The sequence below is a fragment of the Larimichthys crocea genome, chromosome VI, assembly GCF_000972845.2.
Source record: "Larimichthys crocea isolate SSNF chromosome VI, L_crocea_2.0, whole genome shotgun sequence".
Lineage (NCBI taxonomy): Eukaryota > Metazoa > Chordata > Actinopteri > Sciaenidae > Larimichthys > Larimichthys crocea.
In genome coordinates, this window is record NC_040016.1 from 9,672,020 (window position 1) to 9,695,881 (window position 23,862).

Consider the following 23,862-nt stretch of genomic DNA (forward strand, 5'->3'; position numbering starts at 1 on the left):
GAGTGGCAGACAGGGCCTGGCTCTCTCAAATAAGAGCTTCACACAGCTCATCACACGCTTGGATCGAAGCTGAATAACAAGCAAAAAAAAAAAAATGGCCTGGATTGAAGAAGAAAGGAGCAAAATAAGATGAGTATTGACACAGTACAACATGTTTACATATTAGAGTAGGTAATGAGGAATGACCGGCACGTGCCACAAGACAAAATTGATGTTACAGAGGACGAGAAAGTGTAGTTAGTAAGAACCAGTCCACACAAAGAAGTCTCTAGATCAACCCTACAGATCCAGCTGCTCACACTGAGCATCCAAAAGATCTGCACTAGTTCATGACTCCGGGGATGATCAGCTGAAGCCCCTGAGGCACAACATTAGCGTAACCACTGAGAGTGAGAGTGCTAGTAATGGGTCCATGTCTTTGAAACTGAACCCCAGACCCACTTAGAGAAAATATCTGCTCATAACTAGTCTACTCTGTGCAGCACGGCCCTTCATTTTTACACTACAAAGCAGAATAAACTGTGACTTTATGCATCTTGTGACTGTTTACTTGGGTGGCCTGTATTTGCCGGGGTGCCTGCCTGCATGGACGAGGAATATTTTATCAGTTCTTTTGTTTTTTTTCACAGTGCTTTCCATAATCAGCTGGCTCTAGACTTTATCATGTGCAGACAAGTGCTGGTATAATTGGATAAAGCAGAACGTTGACCCCATGTCTAACACAACATCATTAACACACTCTCAGATTTTATACAATTATGATTCTGAAACACCCAGTGAGTAAAACGTTACATGCGAAATGAGCTGTGGAAATGTGGAAAAAAAAAGGAATCAATGGTGACAGGGTTTTTTTATCCATGTTGCCAGGTGGGAACAGTGCGAGACAACAGCCAATCACTGACAATGAATCAAAGGCAGAAAAAGACGTGAGCAGAGTGTGAACAGGTCTGTGGGATTAAAGCTAAAGCCACGTTGACATCACAAGCCATGAGGAGACAATGAATATGGAACATTAATGTCTGATGCATGAAATCTATTCCCAATATATCTGATCACCACAGTAAGTCAAATACAGCCCCCCCCCCCAAAAAAAATGTGAAAGAATGAGGTACACATACACATTTCACCCAGCAACAAAGCTGCACAACCAGGATCCGAAACACAATATGACAAATCACAGAAATCCCATGCACATCAGAGAAAGAAAAGGGTGAAGAAACCATGAAAATACAAGCAGGGTCCTTGCACTGTGATGCTCTTGTCATTGGACTGACTGTCACGGTTTACCTGTCATACAACATGGGGGTGGGGGGTCTGTCAGTGCAATCAGTTTTAACACCATATAACAGGCGGGTTGTATTATATTAACATGCATATAAAGAAAAGGCAAAAACATGCAGGGCTGACAAACAGACTCCAGGTCAGGCAGAGTCGACGGACAAGGCTCTGCAGAGAGACAATGCACACACACACACACACACACACACACACACACACACACACACACACACACACACACACACACACACACACACACACACACACCGCACCTTTCACTTGGGTCTCATAATCCGCTATGATCTCCTTGTCCTTCTTGAATTTGGTAGATGACATCGTTCCACTTGTTTTAGGGGGTGAGACCCTAGAAGTAGAGGACTCTCTTGGGGTCTTAAGGTGGTGATCCCCCGACTTGTAACGTTGCAGCGCCTTTCCTCCGTTTTTTTTTTTTGTCCTCCTCTCTTTCTCTCTTTCTTTCTTTCTTTCTTTCTTTTCTAGTGTCCGTGCATTGAGCAGAATAAAAGCTTGGATGTGCAATCCGCCACTTTAAAACCACCTTATTGTGGTAAATCAGTGCAGAAATCACACCGATGTTGCATTCTCCCTCTCTCTCTCCCTCTCTCTCTCTCTCTCTCTTTTCTCCTCTCGTCTTCTTCCTCTAGCTTTCTGTTTTTTTCTCTGGCAGAGGAACCGAGTCCTCCCTCCTGCCTGGCACCAATCAACTCAAAAGGCTTTCAGCAGGAAAAAAAACAAAAGACACGCACACACGCACGCACAAGCGAGCTCCAAACTATAATAACAACATGATGAAGGGGAGCGGAGGGACGCTCGAAACGATCCGGGCAGCAGAGCTCCTTCTGTGCATTAAAAAAAATAAAAAGAGCAGACATGCGTACGAGCAGCGAGGCAGGCGGACACCATTCGTACTCTGACAAATTGCGCTGCAGGGAAACAGGAATTTAAAAGATCGTCACGTGAGTCTCCTCACATTGTCAACCATGCCTCCATCCCCCCGCCCCCTCTCTCACTCTCTTACACACACACACACACACACACATAATTATAATTCATGCATTTATTATGGTACACCATTTCTGTTGCACAATGCACGCATCAAATCACCTGTATCTTCTTCTCTTTTTTTTTTTCCAGAGATAAAAATAGACCCCAACAATGAAAATTCCCACCCCATCTCCATGGTAACCCTCACACTTTTACCTCCTCATTACTTTCACGTGTCTTCACTGTTGTAGATGTGGCACATCTCAGCAGCAGGGTGTGAAGGGGGAATAATCTGTGACATGCTGCCTGCTGCATCACACACCCAGAGCAGAGAGAGAGAGGCTTGGTGACACACCAGGACCAACACCCCTCCACCAACACCACTGTTGCTTTTTCATATGTAATATTAAGCTGTGGTAGGTAGCTGCCACTGAAACCTATTTTCTTTCAGCAGAAACTGCCCCTTTGCACTGCAAAGCTTTGTTCCACCGAACAGGTGTGTCGTCGTGCCCTTGTTGCATCCGTTGTTTAATCAAAATCTTCCTCTTTGTTGGCAGAGCTGATGCTGATAATTAAATATGAATGTGACTGGAGGAATGTCACCAGCGACAGAAGTATCTCCTGCCTTGTTAAGCATGTGGTCTAACATACCTAGATGTACAATTCCCCAGTTGTTTAGCCACCAAATTTCACCTGACTCAGCCTATTGACAGTGTTTTGCACGATTGTCTTACCCGATAAAGAAGACCTTTGCACAAATTTGAGTTTTGAGGATGCCTTTCTCCACTGAGTCTTTTTTTAAGTGTATAGTTTCAGCATCTGATGCCAAACGAGCAGTGTTTCTCCTTCTGTCTTTGCCCTGTAAGCATGCAAAAGAATCTACATGAAAAACCAAATGCTGCAAAATAATCCACACTCTTGTTAGAAGGCTCACACACCTATGTGTGTATGAGATGGGAGTCATGTTATGGAGGGGGAGGGAAAAAAATCATTTCTGAATTCATATCATGATGAAAAACAGCATTTATAGACATGGTGGTGACAGGGAGAGTGTTTCCTGACAGATCATCTCTAAGCGCTTCGCCGTGTTTGTTGTTTGTTGTCTGTCACCTTCTCCATTCACAGTTCAGGAGGGAACAGGCTGTTGACTCAAAATGAGGTGGTTCAAACCGGCGAACTGCCACGCTGCAAGAGAAGAACTCTGCATTTCATTTCCATCTGCGGCACGCGGGCTTCGATGTACAGTAGTATTTCCAGCTGACTGGTTAGGAGGACATTTTTGACAGATTTTTTTTTTTTTGACAGATCTGCTGCATTTGGAAAAACAGATGCGTGCACTTCACGAGATGGTTATGAGAAAGTAATTTTCTGCAGACCTGCATTTATTAACGGATGCCAACATATAGCGCATTATTAGAGAAAAGAAATAAAAAAAGCACTGGTCAAAGGTGTTCACCATTTAACAAGTTTTACATGATAAGGACGTTAATCATTTTCAGGATATATTAGACAAAATGACTTCCTCAAAGGACACATCAGTGCTGTAAGTTATAGCTTCATGTTGGTCTGCAACCAACAACAGCAACTCCAAAGGCAACGTAATATGAAATATGAAGATGTTACGTTGCACAAATGAGGTGGAACAATTAGCTAGTCACCCCAGAGAGTCTAATTGAACAATTACAGAGACGAGGAAGACTTCTAAACCCCATGATTATCCATTCACACAAGTCTAGGCGTACTCCTGCCCTCCTAACATTGGAAATCAGGTTTGAAGCATATTTTCTGGCTGTTGAGCACAACATGCACGGCCCTCTTCACAGGAGTAAAAGCCCCTGAGGAATTGCAAATGGCCTTTGGTAGTGTGCATGTTTTTATCTATGTCTGTGAATGTGTTCAGTGAGTTTGGATATGAGAGAGCAAGAAAAGAGTGAGTGTCTTCCTGTGTTATGTGTCTCACTGCATCACGCTGTTTTGTATCTTCGCAGTTCCGGTGGTGAGTCTCAAGTTGCCTGTCAGGCCTTATGTGTCATCTAAACGTCTGAGGAGTGAAGCCATGAGAGAGCAGACACTTCAGTTTTTGACACAGCAGCTGTGACAGCGAGGCCTGCCGGAGGTTCAGAGTGACAGCAGGATGATTCTGCTTTTGTTTGTGTTTACCACAGAGAAGCCAGCAGAGGTAACCTTTCTCTAGTCCCTTCATCCCCTCCCACCATCCCTCTGTTCCTCACCCCTACCTCTCTCATCAGGCATCTCAGGGGGGGGAAGCCTGGGAAACTATGACTTCACTGTTTTTATGGCACAAAGATCCATTGTGAGATCCTTTTACTTGTCCTCTCTATAGAACAAGAGTGGGAACTGTGAAAAAATGCCACCCTGGGATGCAGTGTGGGCCTGAATGCTCTGATAGATAATCATTTATAAATGTTATGAGGCATACAAGTAGTTTTTGGCAGCATGTGTGAATGCATAAAGACTATTGTTTTCCCACACAGCTACAAATTGAAAAGATTGTTGTTGGGAGGTGTTTGTTTTTTTTATTCTAATGAATCTATTAGATTTAATTTGACAGAAACTTCACTGGAAAGTGACTGAGGGAAACTAAGGAATGACTTGCAACATAGACTGTCAGGTGACCCAAACAACACCTTCGACCACTCGGTCACCAGGACATCCCACTAGAAATCACCTCCTATGACTTCAGATTACTCACATGTTCTGAAACTCACGTGAGCTTATTAATAAACTGATGCTTCTTCGCATTAATACATGTTAATATCTGCAGTTATTGTACCTATAAATTAATATTTGCGTCAATCTCAGTTCACACAGTACGTTGATAATGAAATGCATAAGAGAGATTTAATATGCTCAGCTAAAGACTATTGTCAAAACTCTGGCAAAGAACACAGCAGATAAGACTTCATGGCTGCTTCTTCCCAATATTTTTCTAATTCTTTGTTTGGATATGTGTGGTTTTTCATATCTCTGTGCTTCTCTTTGAATCTAAAAGATCTTTGCCCTTTGGGAATCTTCAAAAAGGAATGCGATGTAACCGATTTCTCCTCAGAGATCCTTAAATCATTTGAGCACAGGTATTTTTTTTACTGGGTTACTTTTGCACACAGCTTTTTTTATTACGTTTATGTTTCGTTGGTCAACAGCCACCCAACATCCAAGTTTTAACATATTTTTACCTTTAGCAAACTGTGTTTGACTTGTTACAATAATAATGTTCAATGTGGATTTATAAAGCATGAAAGTGTACACCCTTCTGATTCATGATTTCCTCATTACCTCAGTATCAGAATGCATTCTCATCGTGTTTACAATTTTTTATCTGACATTAACTGTTAATAATTCAAGCTTAGATCATGAATATAGAAGCAACAGCAAATTTAAAATATATATATGCATACATATACAAATGTGCTGGATATTTTGATCAGCAAATACATTTTCAAATATATCCTAAGCTATTTAAAGAACAGCTTGCTTGAAAAGGCTCTGTCCTTCTTAAAGTTCATTCAAATATAACCTCTAACTGTCCTTGCATTTATACTACCTACCTACTATTACCTCTAAAAGAGGAATTTAAAGAGAATATAACATGTTTCTGAATCTGAAAGCACAATTTCTTCCATTTTCTGATACATCTTAGAGATGTTAGGCAGAAATACAATAGATGAGTGCTCTTTGGGCTCCGGATTAAAGCTAAACATAAAGAAATTATCTGCCCTGCTGCTGTCTGTCATCTGTGTTCTTAAATATATTTACAGCATCACAAAATGACCTCAGATCTTTTCTACGGTTTCCATCTGGCACACATCTCCAAGCAAATATTAAGTTGATTTCAGGTTGTGTTCACTGTTATATAGGCCATGACTTCTGTTAGAAGTGATTTGTGATGCAGGAAGATCAAATGCAAAGCCCCGACAGCCTGTATCGCAGTCTTTGATTCGTATCCCGTGATGCTGATTTACGCTGTCATCAATCAGTCATCAAGCACTCGTGCTGAGAAAGAAATGTCTTGCTGATATGCTGTGTATTTTCTTCCCACAGAAGTCGGCTCACATCTCTATAACTGTCACTTTCATTCCAACCAGTAATACCACACCACGTGAAGGATCTGAGGAATAATCCCAGCGAGGGTCTTCTCAACACTGGGGGAAAATCCCACAGGGTTTATAATACCTGACTGCTTTGAGGATATTCCCCCACTCTTGTCTTCTCTTCACATCGCATGCTCCTGCAGCTGAAGTTATATATGAGGATGGAAGCATCTCAGCAGGTCTACCTGCATGGATGACACCTGAGCTACTCAAAGATCAAACAGAACTGCATGCTTGATCTTCTGTCAGGGCAAACCTGGAGCTGCACTACTTTCATTTCTTTTCACTGTCTTCTTCTCTCTGCAGGGGAAATAAACTCATGGATTATGTGGAAAATTGCTTTAGCCAATTTGTTGACAATAATCATTAAGATGGCATTAAGTTTGTGGCGTGTCTGACTGTACTCTATGCAACACCGGCCATCTGTCGTGCAGGACTTCTCGTTCCCTGACTTTAACAAGCGCCCACTTGTCTCTCAGACTTCACACTTACTAATCAGTTGAGTAGGCTGAAACAAAGTGAAAAACAACAAAACATTTTTCAATAACCACATTACATATGTAGTGCAGAGAGACATGAAACAACTTATCATGTGGGCGTGTGTGTGTTTGTGCGGGCATAAGTCAAAGGAAATCCTGTAGATAAAGAATTTTAAAAAGTTTTCATGTAATCGTAATTAAACACTTAAAAACAGCTAAACGCAAAAAAAGAGCTGCAGTTTATTTTCTCCCACAGGTGTTTTCTAAAAGATAGACAACTATCACATGAACTTCAAGCTGTTGCTTCTACCGCCCAGGCCTTCAATTAATCACACGTGGAAATGTGACACAGCTCTTCGTACCACCTTTCTCTATACGATAACTTCATCAATCACAAATGACAATGAAGGAAAGAAGATCATGAGTCAAAATCTGAACGTGTCTAAATGTCAACATGACTAACTGGTGTGATATTTACTAAATGAAATGGTGAACGAGTGTTTGTCTTATTTGTCTCACGTTGAATTTAATCACGTTCATTCATCAAGCTCATTACAAAACAAATGAATCTATTGTATCTTTGTCAGTCTGAAGTCCATATAATGAATTATAACCACCGGTAAAGGTGAATAACAACCTATAATTACAGACAGAAATATAAGAAACATTCATTTGATACTGGTGAAGTGTTGAAAGGAGTTTATTTCTTTCCATGTAGCTACTATCTCTATGTTTCTGCTTCTTTGCTGTTTGTTTGTTGTTTGCTTGTTAAGGTGAATCAATGATTGCTTCTCAGTTTTATATAAAAAATTATATCATGGCGCCCTCTGCTGATCACTTTTGGGAAAGGTGTACCCGGAAGTAGTAGCCTGTGAAGATGAAAAAAACAAAACACATGACAAGTCCAGCTGGAGCCAATCACACTTCCTCTTTAGGCTTCTGGATTTCAAAATAAAACTAAAGTGTTTTTATGATTCAACATGTCTCTAATATTCGAAATTTAAACACCACGTCCACTAGATGGAGGTCATATAAACATATGTGCATTATACAAACAAAAGGATTAAAGCAGTTGAAGCATATTTGATTAAGTTGATTTACTTGTTTAATTCTTGCAAATTTTTGGGGTTGTGTTTACATAATTTAATGCACAATTCAGGAATACAAATCTGTATTTAACTGCTCATAATGTCATAATGAAAGTGGTAAAAAAGTATTTTGACATATAGATTGTGCATAATAACCTATGACATTAATAACTGGACAATCAGAATCAGACGTTTACATACAAAGAATTTGTCTTGGTGTTTTTTGTGCATAACAAACATTAAGTAAAAATAATACAAGGACGATTTAAAAAAAATCAAGCATTAAGACATAATATGTGTACAAAATGTCTTTTTTTTTCTAATGAAAAGAGCTGTATTTGCACAAGACATAGTCGTCTAACAGATTATTATAAGACAACTTACTGAGCACTGAGTGTGCATGTCCTTTGTCCTCATTTGTGTTTCCTCATGTTTGTCTATTTGTGTGAGTCGAGGCAGGAACATGAATTTATCTGGTGTTAGGTGTGAGTCTTTGGTTGCAGCTGGGCAGTATTCTCATCACCAACCCTTCCTCCTTCCTCTGTGACCTATATGCTGTATGTGAGTACTTGCCAGGTAATGTGCAAAGGTTTACAGAAAAGGATAGTTCAAGTTAAGTTCAAGTATTATCAACGCTGCAAACAGCAATAAACATGAAATATATAATATAAGTAAAAGATTAAAAAATATATAAATATATATATATATATATATTAATATATATATATATAAATATATATATATATATATATATAAATAAAATAATATATATAAAAATATATACAAGCTAAAGACATCCAAGAAAAGACAGTGACATGTCTGGAAGGTATAAATAATATAAATATGGCGGTATGAACAGAATGAACAGTATCTGTGTGGAAATATGGCACAGTATGAATTATCAGTATAAATATAATTATGGAAGTATACACAGTATTTCACATTACGTGTTGCATTCAATTTATTTTGCTCTGCCACATTGTTTGTAGTTGGAGATGATGCTTTTATTCTGAAGGATCCGGTGGTCGGAAGTTGGACGTGCCGAGCGGAAGCAGCATGTCTCCTCCTCGTGTTTGACAGGTTGGTGTTTCATACAAACTGACTCTTTGACGCCTGATAGTAACTCCTGTGAGCTCAGCACACAAACACGCTTCATAACACGGCGGCAGTCTAACATGTAAAAGCCGGATCAGTGACGTCAGCGTGTTTGTTTTGTTTTTATTTGAACTTTTTTTTTTTTTAGCTCCTCAAAGCTAACGTTAGCCGGCTGAGTTAACTGCTGCTGTCACAGATCTGTCCACAGTGTTGAATTAAACATGTGCTCACATGCAGATGTTCTTTAAAATAGCATGCATGCCTGAAAATGTGAATATGTGCAGCACTGACTGACTCTGAATGTCTCTCTCTCTCTTGTCCTTTAGGTGTAAACACTGAGCTTGTGCACACACATCTTTTATATCCATCTCTGGGTCCAGCACACACACACATATACACACCATGTCCTCCCAGGAAGATGGTGCAGCAGAGCAGCCAGGCCCTGACACCACCATGGGACCATCCATCTCTTCTTCCTCCTCCTCCCTTGAGAGTGACGCCACCACCGGGGACATCATCACTGTCACCATCGGGGCAACCGTGCCCACAGGGTTCGAGCACACCGCCGCAGAGGAGGTCAAGGAGAAGATTGGGGTCGACGCGCGTATAAGCAAAGATCGTGGACGTATATACTTTCCAATAAGCACTGACAAGCTTTTCCAGGTATGAAACTTGGAGATTGATGTGTTAATTTGTTTTGCCTGGAGCAGAAAACCTGCATCTAAAATGCACTTCCCTCACTGTAGGTCCATCTTCTGAGGTCTGTGGACAACCTGTTTGTCGTGGTTGAGGAATATGATGATTACCAGTTCAAACAATCAAAGGTAACACTTCCTGCAGGCTTCATTCTGTCGGAGCTGATTTATCATCGAGCTAATAAACTCTTTGTTCACAGGAGGAGACTTTGACGGAGTTGCAGCAGCTTGCCTCCAAGCTGCCTTGGACTAATGCCTTAGAGGTTTGGAAACTAAATCGCACCCTAAAAAAGAAGAAGGGTTACCGGAAAGGAGGAAACGGCACCAAAGTCAAGCCTAATGGTGAGTCCGCTGATGCGGCTGTGGCCGACACCGAGCAGCAAGAGCCACCCGAAGCGAAAGCCACCTCTGCCGAAAGCCAGGCGAAGACGGAGAGCGCGCCCGAGGCGGAGTCCAGCCAGCAAGACTCGGGGGAGGCAGCGCCTGAGGCCAAAGTCATGAAATTTCGCGTGACGTGCAACAGAGCCGGCGACAAACACAGCTTCTCCTCTAACGAGGCCGCCAGAGACTTTGGCGGGGCCGTGCAAGAGTTCTTTCAGTGGAAGGCTGACATGACCAAGTTTGACATAGAGGTGGGTGTTCGTGTTCAGACTAGACTGACTCAAAGTGAATACCGTCACATCACACAAGCCAAAGAAAACTCTGGCTGTTCAAATTGCAAAGGATAACCCGAATAGTTGGCTTAAGGAGTGACAAAAGAAACAATAACAGAACAGTGATGTCAAACTTTCCGTGATGTTAATCTACTCATGTTATGTCACTGGCTAAAAAAAAGAAGTGCTCCAGCATTGTATCAAATGCTGAATGTGATGTTTTGGAAAGTCATAATGATCCGTAGCCAAGTCTCTTGACATATTGAACTGGTTGGTAGGAGGAGTCATGTAAACTAAATCGGTTTTAAATCCTCGTTGGAAACATGTTGACGTAATGAGTAAATTGCAAGACCTGCAACAAACCATCATTTTCATCATCGATTAAAATCTGCAGATCAGTTTTTCAATTAAAAAGTTCATTATATATAAAATAGTCGACAATGGTCATCTCAAAGTTCTCAAAACAGTCCAAGAAAAAAATAAAACCTCAGTTTACAATCATATATGACAAAAAAAAAACCCAAAACACCCAATGTTCAAATCAAATGTTGCATTGTTGCTTTAAATATTGCTGAAACAAAAAAAAAGTGTGGATTGTGATCACATACTGTATGTTCCTGTAGGTGTTACTAAACATACACAATGTAGAGGTGGTGATCGGCATCGCGCTCACGGAAGAGAGCCTCCACAGGAGAAACATCAGTCACTTTGGACCCACCACCCTGCGCTCGACCTTGTGCTACGGAATGCTCAGGTAACTCTATGACTCTCTTTTCACCTGGTACACAGGTACACCATGTCATCCTGATGAGCTTACACTGTTCAGCTCAAATGATACTTTCCGCCTTTTGTGTAGCCACACACAGCCTGACCTAAATCCTGTCGTAAAAAGCCAGAGTGGATTTTTGTTTGCAGCTTTTTTTTTATGAATGTGAACACTTAAGTAAAGCACATTTCAAAACAACTGAGGTTGACCAAAGCGCTGTACAGGTTAATGCATATAATTAACATATAATACATATAATACCATAATTACAGAAGGTTAAGATAAATGCTAAGATATTAAAACTTGGTTAAAAGGGAGAAAAGGTTTTTAGGGAGGATTTAAAAACCTCAAATGATCCAGCAGATCGGATGTGCCAGGGCAACTTATTCCAGAGCCTAGGGGTCTACACATATGTACATATGCAATGTAGCAAACAACAGAAGTGCGTGCATGTCCACCTGCACATTTATATAGAAAAAAAGTTGAGCTCGTCTTTTTGTTTGTAACCGCTTATCCTCATCAGGGTCACGGTAGGGCTGGAGCCTATCCCAGCTCGTTTTGTTAATATTTTATTATTTAAATCCGATTTTATTTCAAATTGGCTGAATGATTTGGTTTCAACAAGTTTGTTGTGTGTGTGCCATGATGACAATGCAATGATGGGATCAATTACCTAAAACCAGGTCATGGAGGAAGGAGGAAGGGTTGGTGATGAGAATACTGCCCAGCTGCAACCAAAGACTCACACCTAACGCCAGATAAATTCATTTTCCTGCCTCGACTCACACAAATAGACAAACATGAGGCAACACAGTTTAGGCGAGGTAGACCTGCATGTCCTGAAGGATTGAACATAACCAATACTGGTAACCTAGCCAAGAGAAACTCTTCTGAGTTCAGATAAATCTGCAATTCACTCATTGTTTGTTATAAGGCGTAACCAAATAGACATCAACAATAGCAACTCTGCTTGGTAACAATTCCAATGAAGTAACTTGCATAATTAACAATACAGATACAGAACAGGTTTGAACTGGAGTAGTGGGAGGTTGTTAACGGATTTCTGAGTAATTTCTGTGGGAGACAATGATTTATTGAGACAGCTGGTCTATATATGTAAGAGTCATTAATTCATTAGTCCATTTCGACACACTGTATACTACCACCTGTCCCAAGTTCCTCTTATCAAGTCATATTGCAAATTATTGTTTCTCCCCAGATTCATTAAGTATATGATGATAAACTTGTACAAGTATACGTTTCAAGTATCAGGTCCTTTTCCTTGGAACTTATGCGGGTAATTCGTGACAGCTGTGCAAAGACAAACAAATCATAACAATGCAGTGACTTGAAACTCAAGTATCCAACTGTTACGCCGCTGGTTACGGTTTCAGTTGTGTCTTAATTAAGTGAATGGCAGACAACAATGTTTGGGGTGACATGCAATACAGTAGATGTAAATAATGGGTGTAATGTAAACTGCAGTAGGGCAGCGCTGTTCAGTAATAGAACCACGTCGTGTTTAGAGAGTTGCGTACAGCGTTCTGGCAGGCCAAAAAGTCACAAATATTCTAGTTTTAAGAAGGTGTGACTGGACAGTAAAAATGTATGTGCTATGTAAATCTGCAGGGGAAGTTTTAGAAGCAGTCATTCAGGCATGTTTTTGCATTTTTCTTGGGTACTAGGTTGGGGGCATCTGAGGAGAAGAACAGCAGAACTGGTGGATGCTTTTTGTTGACATGCATAAAATAATAAAAAATACACAATCGTGTTGCATTGGTGTTATGCTCATATATTCTGTTGTCTGTTGACAGGCTGTGTAAACCTCAGGCATCAGATATAATACTTGATCCAATGTGCGGGACCGGAGCTATACCGTTGGAGGTGAGACGCAACTTCTGTACCTAGACCACAATATTCTTACAATACGATTATAAGTTTAGCTTAGAAAAATAAAAACATGAAGTGCAAAGACAAAACAGTGTATATGTTAAAACCCTCTCTAAAAACCTCATGATGAGACACTACGCATCATTACACTGCATGATGCTGCACCACGCTGCATTACTGCCACTGATGATGTCTCATTACTTTGAGGAAACCACAGACTGAAGACTTCAAGTGTGAAATAACACACAGAGTACTCTAATAAATATTTTCATTGCGGTGAGTTTACAGTGACCGTGCCTTATCTATGTAAATAACTTAGCTTATCTCGCCACTTCTTATCCGAAACTATAAACATTTCTTAAGTGTCATGTTTTTTCAGACTATAACTGATCTCTGATTACATTTCCGTCACTGCACGGGATTATTTTCACAGCATACTGGGCTTGCGCTGTTGATGTAGAAGTGGTGAGATCACAGCATGCGGGTTTTCTATAATAAATAACAAAACCACTACTAATTGTATAATGTTCTTCTCCAGGGAGCCATTGAATTTAACAGTTCATTCTACGTCGCCGGTGACAACTATGACATGGCAGTTAACCGCACAGTGAATAATATATGTCACATCCAGAAACGGAGGGCAGACAAGGGCAGGTGAGAGTGGAACAGCTGAACATCTCATTGAGAGGTAGTTTTTTTTTTTTGTGTGTGTGTAGTTGATGATCATCATAATGATTTCAAACCATTGTCGAATCCTTTTCAAACAGTGCACCTGGATTGCCCATTGACACAGTGCGTTGGGATCTGTGCAATTTACCCATCAGGACCAGCTCTGTTGACATAATCATCACTGACATGCCCTTTGGGAAGAGGTACCATAATAATAGTCGTGTTTAGTACAGTACAGGCTTTATTTTTGACAGAGACAGCTGAAGAGTGACATGAATATGGGGAGAGAGAGAGAGATGGGAATGACATGCAGCATGTCGGATTCAAACATGATGTAAAAGCCCTTGTACTGCATGTGTGTGTGTCTGGGTTAAAATGCATGTAAAATAAAAATAGAGTGTAAAAAGAATTTCCCCGTCGTTGGATAAATAAAGTATATCATCTTCTTCTTCTAAAATGTTTCCTTTGTTTTCTTACAGAATGGGCTCTAGGAAGAAGAACTGGGACCTTTACCCTTCATGTCTGAGAGAAATGGCCCGTGTGTGCAGACCAGGCTCAGGCAAGGCTGTCTTGTTAACGCAGGACAAGAAATGCTTTTCCAAGGTAACTGTAACTCCCATGCAAATTAGACTTCTTTTGAAATTTCACAAAAAATCTCTCCCAGTGCAAGTCCTGTCCTGCCATCGTCATTACTCATAATGATTCACAGTTTATTTGGATGTATACCCGGCAGCATATGCAACACAACGGACCGCCTATTAGGGATACAACAAATTCCTTCTTCAGTAGCTTTATTATTCAGAAAGTGGCACCTAACTTACACCAATAAACACGTAGGACAGTGACCAATGATCTGTCACGATCTGCACTGTTGTAACGACGCAGGGTATAGGTGCTGCTTTTATCCAGCAATAATGAATAGAATAAAGTACAGGTAGTTGTGACTATAGTTATAAACGGTGATGTGGTACAAGAACAGGTCGATGGACTTGCTCGGCTAATAATTGTTCTAATAACATGTCATTAACGGCTGATCGAGGCTCGTGTGCAGCTGCAACCTACACGTCCTCTAAAGCTTATGGAGGCGTGTAGCAGGACAATACACGATATAAGTGCCTTGTTGAACCTCAGGTAGCCTGAGATAGAGGCGTGTCCAGATTAAATTAAGTGGTGCACAGTGTGTACAACCTGTTTCCATGGGTCTAAAAATAATTCATTTAAACAAACTTGTTTTTGTTGCCAGTTCCCAGCCAGCAGTGGCCATCCTGTAAGCCTCAACAACTCGCTCACTACAGTCACCCTCTGCCAGTCGGTTTGCGTCGTGCTGCTATACTTTCTGTTAAAGCAGACGGCTAAAGCATAATGTGTGTACGCGTGTGTGTGTGTGTGTGTGTGTGTGTGTGTGTGTGTGTGTGTGTGTGTGTGTGCGCGCGCGCACACGTGTGCATAAATGAGAGGCATTTTTATGGCAGTTACAGTCTAGATGTAATAGGAGTAGCCAAAATGTGTAACATCCTTTTATCACGGGCACTCCTACGCTCATAGCAAAGCAAAGACGGTCCAAACGAGGAATTGAATCTGTCCTAATAAAAAATTAGAGAAGTGTGCTGTTCTCAAATTGACTTATGACCAAGAAACTTCCTAACAGTTGGTGCTAATAAAAAGGAGTGGATATCATAAGTTTAACACTGCGACATTCGAGCTTTCCCAAATTTGTTTAAATTCAAATAATCTGCTGACAGTTATAGCCTCCTTCATTGAGGCATTATCCCAAGTTGTGTTCTATGGAAATTGAATACGACAAACTTTAAATTGCTGTCGTCGTTACTTTCCCCTGCCATTAAGTTTGATTGTTTATAAGTGCCATTTATCCAGCTCTCCATCAAGTTTAAACAACCGAATGTGGTCCTGCTTTTAAAAGCTCGCATGCCGAATCACTTTATCCTCAGATATTCTCCAAATAATCCTTTATACTCTTGAGTGGGTTTTAACTCGGCTCAGTCATCATGGAAAAAGATGTTTAGCAGCTGTATTTGTCTAAGCAAAGATCTCGTTTTAGACAAAACAAATGTCTCATTTGTTAGTCTGTCCTGACATCATTTACGTTGGCTCCAGGCCATCTCAAGGATGGGAGGACTGTGGAGGAAGCTGCACACTGTTTGGGTCAACGTCGGGGGTTTACATGCCGGGGTCTACCTCCTCAAGCGGACCGGGGCTGTGTTTGGCCAAACTCCGGAGGATGTGTATGAATCACGAGGAACGGTCAACGCACAAGGGGATGAGAAGGACGATAAGGAGCTCTCCGAAGTCACATCCGGCGTTTAAGTTCTGAATTTATGTTTGGAGGCCATGTAGGTTAAACCTTTATTTATATTCCCTTAATTCAGGTTGTTTTAGTCAAGTGTGCCAAACTGCTTCAGTGTATCTGTTTTGTATTCCTCATTTGGTTTAATGTGACAATAACTGGAAAGAGGAAAAAAAAAAAGAAGCAATTTTCATGTTCAGCTCACATTTCATTTGTCATATTACTGTACAGAAACCTGCTCACGGTTGTTCCATTGCACACCTCAAACCTGCTGTGTCCACTTTACAGGCTCTGCACACTGACATCAGATTAATAAAGATTCAAACAGAATATCAGCTGTTGTGCTTATTCATCACATGATACATACATGTGTGTTCAGTACAAGAACAAAGCCACCATGAGAGGTGTGTGTGTGTGTGTGTGTGTGTGCGCGCGCGCGTGCGTGCGTGCGTGTGTGTGTGTGTGTGTGACGTGTGCTTCCCTCTATTTTCTTTGGTGTGTACCTGAGAGCCAGCACGACACAAGAACAGGTTTGTATCTTCCTTCAGTTCATCCATGTTGGACGTGCTGACCTTAGCGCAACACAGGTGCGCACACACGCAATACGAATGAATCTTATATTAGACAATATAGCAACAAATAAAAGGTGTGTGTGTGTGACTCAGTATATGTGACGGCAGCAAGTTTTGCAGAGATAAACTTACCCCATCCTTGCAGAAGACAATAATGCCGGAGGGTTTTCCCGAACACGGAAAGATTCAGCAGTTTCCTTGAAAAGTTGAAAAAATATAAATAAATTAAGAGGAAACAAACAAAACAACAACAAAGTTAATTTAGATTTAATACCAGTTTAATAGAAGGACTGAACTACAGGTTACATATTGTACTGTGTAATGTTTTATTATATAGTATATAGTGTGTAAATATATATATATAGTTTTTCAGAGTCAAACATCTGCAACTTTAAAAAAAAAATTAATTATTTTTTTTGGGAATCTACATGTTTTGTCTGGCAGGAAATATGATAAGCTGAGCAGCTTGTAAATCGCGCAATAAGGGGAGAGGGAGGGGGGATTTCCCCGTGTCAATCAAAGTAATAATTACTCATGATGACACGTCGTTGTGGTGATGATGATGATGATGATGATGATGAAGATGGAGGTGACGTAAGACGTGAGGCACCGTATAAAACGTGACAAGTGAGGTTACTGCATTCACTCTGAGAGGCGGAGAAACGTAAACACACGCGAGATGATCTGGACCATTTTTCTGCTCGTCCAAGCTGTCCTGCTTTATTTTCTCCTCACAGACAGAACGAGGTGAGTGACTGTTTGATTCAGCACAAACTGTAATAAAATATTATCATATAAGGAAGAAAGCTTGTTTGACCCATTTTGACACTGAAACTAGTTTTAATAGGATATCTCTGTTTTTTTTCTGTCAATTTAAATGCAAAATAATGTCTTTAAATTCCACTTGTTGCACTCAATAATAATAATAATAATAATAAAACATTTAGTATACAATAACAGTTGAGCGGCGTGTTGCCACTGCAGCCGAAGGAATGTGGTGAAACTACTACACTGTTGTCTGCCTGTAGAGACATTTCCCAGCACACACTAGCTTCTGTTTTCTTTTCAAACTGTTAAATATTACACAAATCATTCTGTGATGTAATGATCTTTTTTTTTTTTTTCATAATCCATGTTATTGTTCTGTTGACCTTTATCTCTATAACCATAATCTCATAATTGGTCAGTCACACAAACACACTGTGTAAACACCAAATGTTTTTATATAATAAAATGCCAAATATGCAGAAGTCTCTTAACAGTATCAACTATTGAACAACTATTATGAAATACAAGATCATTATCATTGTTATATTTGATTTCTTTTTTTTGTTTTGTTTTTTTAGATCCAAAACTGATCCACCTCTGGACAAAGGAGTGATCCCGTGGTTGGGCCATGCTCTTGAGTTTGGAAAAGATGCTTCCAAGTTCTTGAATCGGATGAAGCAGAAACATGGAGACATTTTCACCGTGAGTAGAGGAAACCTAAAGATGACCTCTGTAGATCCTTAAATGTTTGTTTTTCGGAACTCGTTTAAGGGTGTAAGATTTCAGCTTCTGAGTAATTTTCAATATTTCTAATGATGCATAATGATGAGGTGAGGTGATAAATTCTGAAGAAGAAACGTGACGCATTAGAAAGCTCTAGAGCAGCTACTAAATTGTCCTTGAGGTGAAATTGTTCTGTTGGTTTTCAGAGAAGGAACATAATTATGAAATGCACTTTCACAAGAAATTATTTAATGCTATGAAACCGGAGAAAAGACTGTACAATACAGCTTAGCGATTTCACATTCATGAATTCTTTTCAGTCATCCTGAAAGAAAATAGTTTTATTTTTATGAGTGGGACTAACAAAGCTTCAATCTTTCAAGAAATCTTGATCTTGAGTTTTGTGTTTATTATACGAATAAGAAATGTAATAATGAATTTGATTTGCTTAAAAACTGCAGAATAGTTCAGATACACTTAACGTCATTGTCGCTTTTGTGCTGGTAATGTGTAGGTGCGTGCTGCTGGGCGTTACGTGACAGTGTTGCTGGATCCACACTCATACGACACGGTCATCAACGATTCGGACTCCCTGGACTTCACTCGCTATGCGCAGGTGCTCATGGAGAGGATCTTCAACCTGCAGCTCCCACATCACCAGCCAGCCAAAGCAAAAGCAATGATGAAAAAGTAACGAACTAATTATGTTATCTGAAAGCTCGTGCTTCATATTTCCCTTTTCATTTTTTGTTATTGTGAAATGTGTCTACTTATGAAACTACTTTAAGTCTCATGCAATAACATCACAGTGGGTATTTCTGTTCAACACTCTTCCAATTTCTGGAAATCTATTTTTAGGACTTCTTGTTTCGTTATTGCTCAATTGTCATCTTCGGTTTATTTATTTAAGAAAACAGATACCTGTTTTAATGATTCGCAGGCAGACATCCAAGAAAGGAGGGGAAGGTCACATATTTAATGTTTTTAAATTTAAGGTTTAAGGCCTTCTTCAGGTAACATCTGTGTATGTGAGCATATAATAAAAAACCTATGGTATATTACAGTGACAACTATCACTGTGACGAGTGATGATGATCTATGGCGCAGCAATGTAACCTCTTCTGTTCTTGTTTGTTGCAACCTTTTGTGTCCACAGACATTTCTTGGGAATGAATTTGGGCACCCTCAACAACACCTCAAGCCGACACCTGCGAGCCTTGCTGAAAGCTGAGATGCCTCAGAACCAGAAAGACTGGAAAGAGGAGGGACTTTTCAACCTCTCTTACAGCTTACTTTTCAAGTAAGATTGAAAGATGCCCTTCCTTCCCACACACACACACATTATGCATTATGTCAAGGAAGCATGTATCCAGGTCAGAAGTCTTCAGCTAAACAGTTTACACACTTGTCAGTCCTGCGGCTTTCTGTTTGTAAACGTGCAAAGAAAAATGTAGGACACTCTTTCTCACATATTTCCTGTTGAACACTGTGCAGCAGTCTTTCATGAGATGACTTAATGTTTACTGTGACACGGTGACATGCTCCCATGACGAGATCTTACACATGTTGTGTGGCCCAGTGGAAAAATACCAGTTGAACGGTTGTGCTTTTTTGAATAAAAGAAGTGCGTGGGCTGGTTATCTATCCATCAACAACAAAAGTGCTGTTTACAAGTGGAGAGTCCCACACATTCCTACACTGTGTGTTTCTCCTTTTGTCTGTAGGGCGGGGTACCTGACGCTGTTTGGCGGAGAGCAGAACAACAACGGCACGGATCCTTCAAGTGTCTATGAGGAGTACAAGAAGTTTGATGGCCTCTTAACCAAACTGGCGAGAGGCACACTGAAGCCAGGTAACCACGCTGAAGACACCTCTCGCCATAAACTGCTTCAAAAGTTTGATATTGTTCATTGTTGATATCGGTTCGTCAGCATCAGTCAGAGATCCTGCACCTAATGTGATGTAATGAACACTTGGTAATGATGTACATCAGATGTAGATCATCATCAGCATGAGTCATGAGCCTGTTGCATGCGTCTTCACTGTTTACATATGTCACTGTGTCTGGGCATAATATGGTTTGACATCATCTTTGGGTGTTTCCTCAGATATGTTTTGTGGTTGCCGTGGCGAGTTTTACTTACTCAGTTGCTTACATAACGTCTAGGACCCTTTTTTTTTTTTCAATTGTGTTTGTAGACTTTCTAATTCATCATCACCGTCCTCTACAGACCGTGTTCTCACTTGTACTTGTAGCTCATTCGACCGTCACTAGATACACCTTATTTCCCCAGGCTATATCTTTATTTGTGGATTAGATCATTGTTTATAATTACATAAGTTCCAACCATGCCAACTACAATATTATTGTGTACCGTCTCCTTTGGTACCCGCCATAACTTAAATATTGTTCTTCACCCACCTCTTGCACACAATAATATGTATGTTTATCTATGTCGTTTTTTATTAATTGACATTCAGATTGAGGTCAGCTGTTTACATTCTTTCCGTGACTCACTCACTCACTCATGTACTTTGCGATGTTTATCTGTGTGACAGAGGAAAAGAGGACAGCCCAGAGTGTTCGACAGAGGCTATGGGAGCTTTTGGCTCCAGCGGGTCTGACTGAGGACTCAGGTTCAAGCCCTTGGCTTCACGCCTACAGACAGCTCCTGCAAGAGGAGGGGGCCGACGAGGAGACGCAGAAGAAAGCCGTACTTATGCAACTCTGGGCCTCGCAGGTCAGTCCCACTTCAAAAGAAGAAAGGCATTCTGTGTGTGCACGGCATGAATCTCTCTATGCATGAATCACCTTTTAGAGATTAGGCAAGTCGTCTGTTGTTTCTGTCTCCCATGCCTCTCAGAAGACTTGAAGTGGCCTGAGACAGAGAAACAGAGGTGCGGTAGCAGCAGTACTCCTATTTGGCACATGAGTGTGCTGTTCACCTCTGCTGTCACAGCACCTCTGAGTGGGAAACCCATGAAAGGGCTTCAGGAATATAAGATACTACTTTTTAATGTTGTCGGAGATGAGGTGTTCTTAGTCTCATTAAACTGGACTTGGTATTGACTCATACAGTTTTGTCTGGAGCCCTGGGTTATTGCATGAAAGGCAGTTTTTTACTTCCGAATTGGACTCATTGCAGGCTGCTTACTCATCCTTTTAGCACTTAGTTCCCTAAAAATTGTATAAGTCTTTTTTTTATGCGGATGATTGCCCACAGTCAGGTCTGTGAGCCATCTGCCAAAAGTTTGAATAATGTTGTGTTCTTGTCACGCATGTTTTAATTGATACACAAGTTCTATTATTGTAAAGTAAACATTAATTACACTTTGTAATTGTATTTGCAGTGACTTAAAAGTGTTGTCACAGTGTTTGCTATTTTATGTCTCTACTCTTGGCCGACAATGCTGTGGTTTGCCGTAAAAACTAAATAGCTTCAATGTCCTGCCCTTGGACGCAGGCAGATGGCAGGGGCCCTCAGGTTTCCAATGGCTTTCCTTTTTAAGTAAACCATTATCGCTCTGTGCTTTGCCAGTAGTGAGACTATCCAGAGCATTGTTTCCTCCCATCCCAGACACATGAAAGGGAGCTATCGTATTTTAATTTGGCATGAGGCTTAACTTTAATTGAAACGTGTTCTTTGCTGCGACTCTAACAAAAGATAGATGAGCACAATGAGTGTCATGTGATCTTCTTATTTGCTATGACCAAATAACCACCTGCGCTGTCACCATGCAACGCCAGAGTGAGAGCAACAACCTTATCATTGTCATCATGTGTGTCTTTGTTTGTTTCCAGGGTAACGTTGGTCCCGCTGCATTTTGGCTGTTGGGCTACTTGTTGACAAATCCTGAGGCTCTGGCAGCAGTGAAGAGGGAGATGGAAACCTTGGAGACCTCTCTGCTGGACGGACCCGTGAACACCCCTGTGTTTGGTAAGGGCTTGTGTGAACAGAGAGATGTTTACCGGTAGGAGGTTGTTCCTAATATCAGCAAGATGAGGTCAAAACAATATTATTTTTTTCTGGAATGCAACATCTGTCTATAAAATAGAACCTATTACATATATATAAACATTATGTACATATATATAAACATTATTCCAAATTTGTGCAAAGGAATAATGAGAAAAGAAAAGGAAGTTGAGTTGCTTATACATCTAAATAGGCATGTACAGTAAAAAAAAAAACAGACCAGATTAGTTACAAAAATTGATAAAAGTAGATAAATGCTGCTGTTCTTTTGCTGTTATTAACAATATTTCTTTGTCCCTTCCTAGATAGTGCCTTGGATGAGACACTCAGACTCACTGCTGCCCCCTTCATCACCAGGGAGGTAGTGCAGGAAAAGACCCTCCACATGGCAAATGGCCAAGAGTACCTGCTAAGGAAAGGAGACAGAGTGTGTTTGTTCCCCTTCAACAGCCCTCAAATGGACCCTGAGATTTACCAAGAGCCGCAGGTTTGTTTGTTGTAGTAACGTCCTTGCTGTATCCAGCCTCTTCACTCTATTAAAACATTCCTGCGCTGCCAATAGGAATAGTAGTAATTGTCTTAGCTGGAGACAGACTTAAGTGTAATTAGTGTAGTTGTTTATGTAAGGTGGAATCAACGCCTACACAAATCTGGCCCTGTATAACCTACAGAGAGGTCAAACCCAGACCTGTGGACCATTGAGGGATTAGTCAAGCACGCGAACAGAAACACAGCTAATAGGCGTGGGAAGGACACTGCAGTTAGGCCGCATTTTAAAAAAAACTCCATGTTCATTTTAGATGAGTTCATTCTCATAGATAAATCTCTCCTTTTGAATTGTTTGTATCTAATGTCTGCATGTTTCCTTTTCCAGAAATTCAAGTATGATCGCTTCCTGAATGATGATGGATCAGTGAAGAGAGACTTTTATAAAGCAGGGAGGCGGCTGAAATATTACACCATGCCATGGGGAGCTGGGACCAATGGCTGTGTGGGAAAGCAGTTTGCCATCAATACCATCAGACAGTGAGTGTCCCAGCATTAGTGCACCATACAACTTTAGGATTTGGTTAAAAATGTTCCACGCTGGAGGAGTTTGTTACCTTTTAATCTGTGTTTGAATGTTCTAATTTCATGTTTTTCATCTGTGTTTCCTCTTCAGGTTTGTTTACATGTTGTTGACTAACTGTGATTTGGAGCTGTGTGACCCAAATGCTCCAATGCCGGAGGTAAATGCCAGTCGATATGGATTTGGGATGCTACAACCAGAGGGAGACTTGCTTGTCCGATATAAACCTAAGAGTACACTCTAAAAAGAGTGTACCATCCATATGTTTTATGCACATTTCAGCACATGCACATTGTTCATAGTGTCAATATTCTCTTTGTACTTTTGTATTCTATATTTATGTACCTGTATTTATATCATGTAGCTTATAATTATTTGGTTATTTATCAATAAATGTAAATAATGCATCGTGTACAATGTTGTGTTGTCAAATTTCTTTCAGTTGTTGTGTAAAACTATTAGTTTAACGCCAAGTGTTCCCCAAAATATTATGTCGTGAGTAAAACTGAAGTAATACGATGATGAAATTCGACCAGTGTTCACAAAGTGTCATTTTTAGCAGCTGTAAAAAGTTCAGCTTTAGGTGCATTTGGTTCTGCATGTTTGAGAGCAGGAGTATAATGAGGGGACTGCCTGTACTGTAAACAGAGCCGGCTACACATCTGTCACACTGACACATGCCTGCTGTTTGCAGAGTGAAGCTGAGTGGAAAGTTTAGATT

General features: G+C 40.5%; 3 protein-coding genes across 5 annotated transcripts in view; 2 read left to right on the forward strand and 1 right to left on the reverse strand.

Moving 5' to 3' along the window:
• Positions 1-2,152, reverse strand: part of srgap3 (SLIT-ROBO Rho GTPase activating protein 3) — a 54,638-nt gene extending 52,486 nt beyond the window's left edge. Inside the window, exon 1 of one of the 3 annotated variants that reach the window (XM_027279227.1) lies at positions 1,551-2,149. In XM_027279227.1, coding sequence (XP_027135028.1) covers positions 1,551-1,614 — 64 coding nt within the window. In that variant the 5' untranslated portion in view covers positions 1,615-2,149. Of the gene's footprint in view, positions 1-1,550 lie in introns of all 3 variants that reach the window. The other 2 variants (XM_027279228.1, XM_027279229.1) reach the window with 2 other exon arrangements.
• A 6,784-nt stretch (positions 2,153-8,936) lies between these two features.
• Positions 8,937-16,362, forward strand: thumpd3 (THUMP domain containing 3). Its single transcript, XM_027279805.1, has 10 exons — positions 8,937-9,039; positions 9,381-9,717; positions 9,801-9,878; positions 9,950-10,381; positions 11,026-11,156; positions 12,983-13,052; positions 13,597-13,712; positions 13,826-13,930; positions 14,207-14,330; positions 15,843-16,362. The coding sequence occupies exons 2-10, from the start codon at positions 9,457-9,459 to the stop codon at positions 16,050-16,052; spliced, it is 1,527 nt and encodes a 508-aa protein (XP_027135606.1). The 5' UTR covers positions 8,937-9,039; positions 9,381-9,456; the 3' UTR covers positions 16,053-16,362.
• An 847-nt stretch (positions 16,363-17,209) lies between these two features.
• LOC104928129 (prostacyclin synthase) lies at positions 17,210-23,555 on the forward strand. Its single transcript, XM_010742355.3, has 10 exons — positions 17,210-17,351; positions 17,951-18,074; positions 18,610-18,785; positions 19,252-19,395; positions 19,820-19,947; positions 20,655-20,836; positions 21,898-22,033; positions 22,378-22,559; positions 22,947-23,098; positions 23,235-23,555. The coding sequence occupies exons 1-10, from the start codon at positions 17,284-17,286 to the stop codon at positions 23,383-23,385; spliced, it is 1,443 nt and encodes a 480-aa protein (XP_010740657.2). The 5' UTR covers positions 17,210-17,283; the 3' UTR covers positions 23,386-23,555.
• The last annotated feature ends 307 nt before the right edge of the window (positions 23,556-23,862 follow it).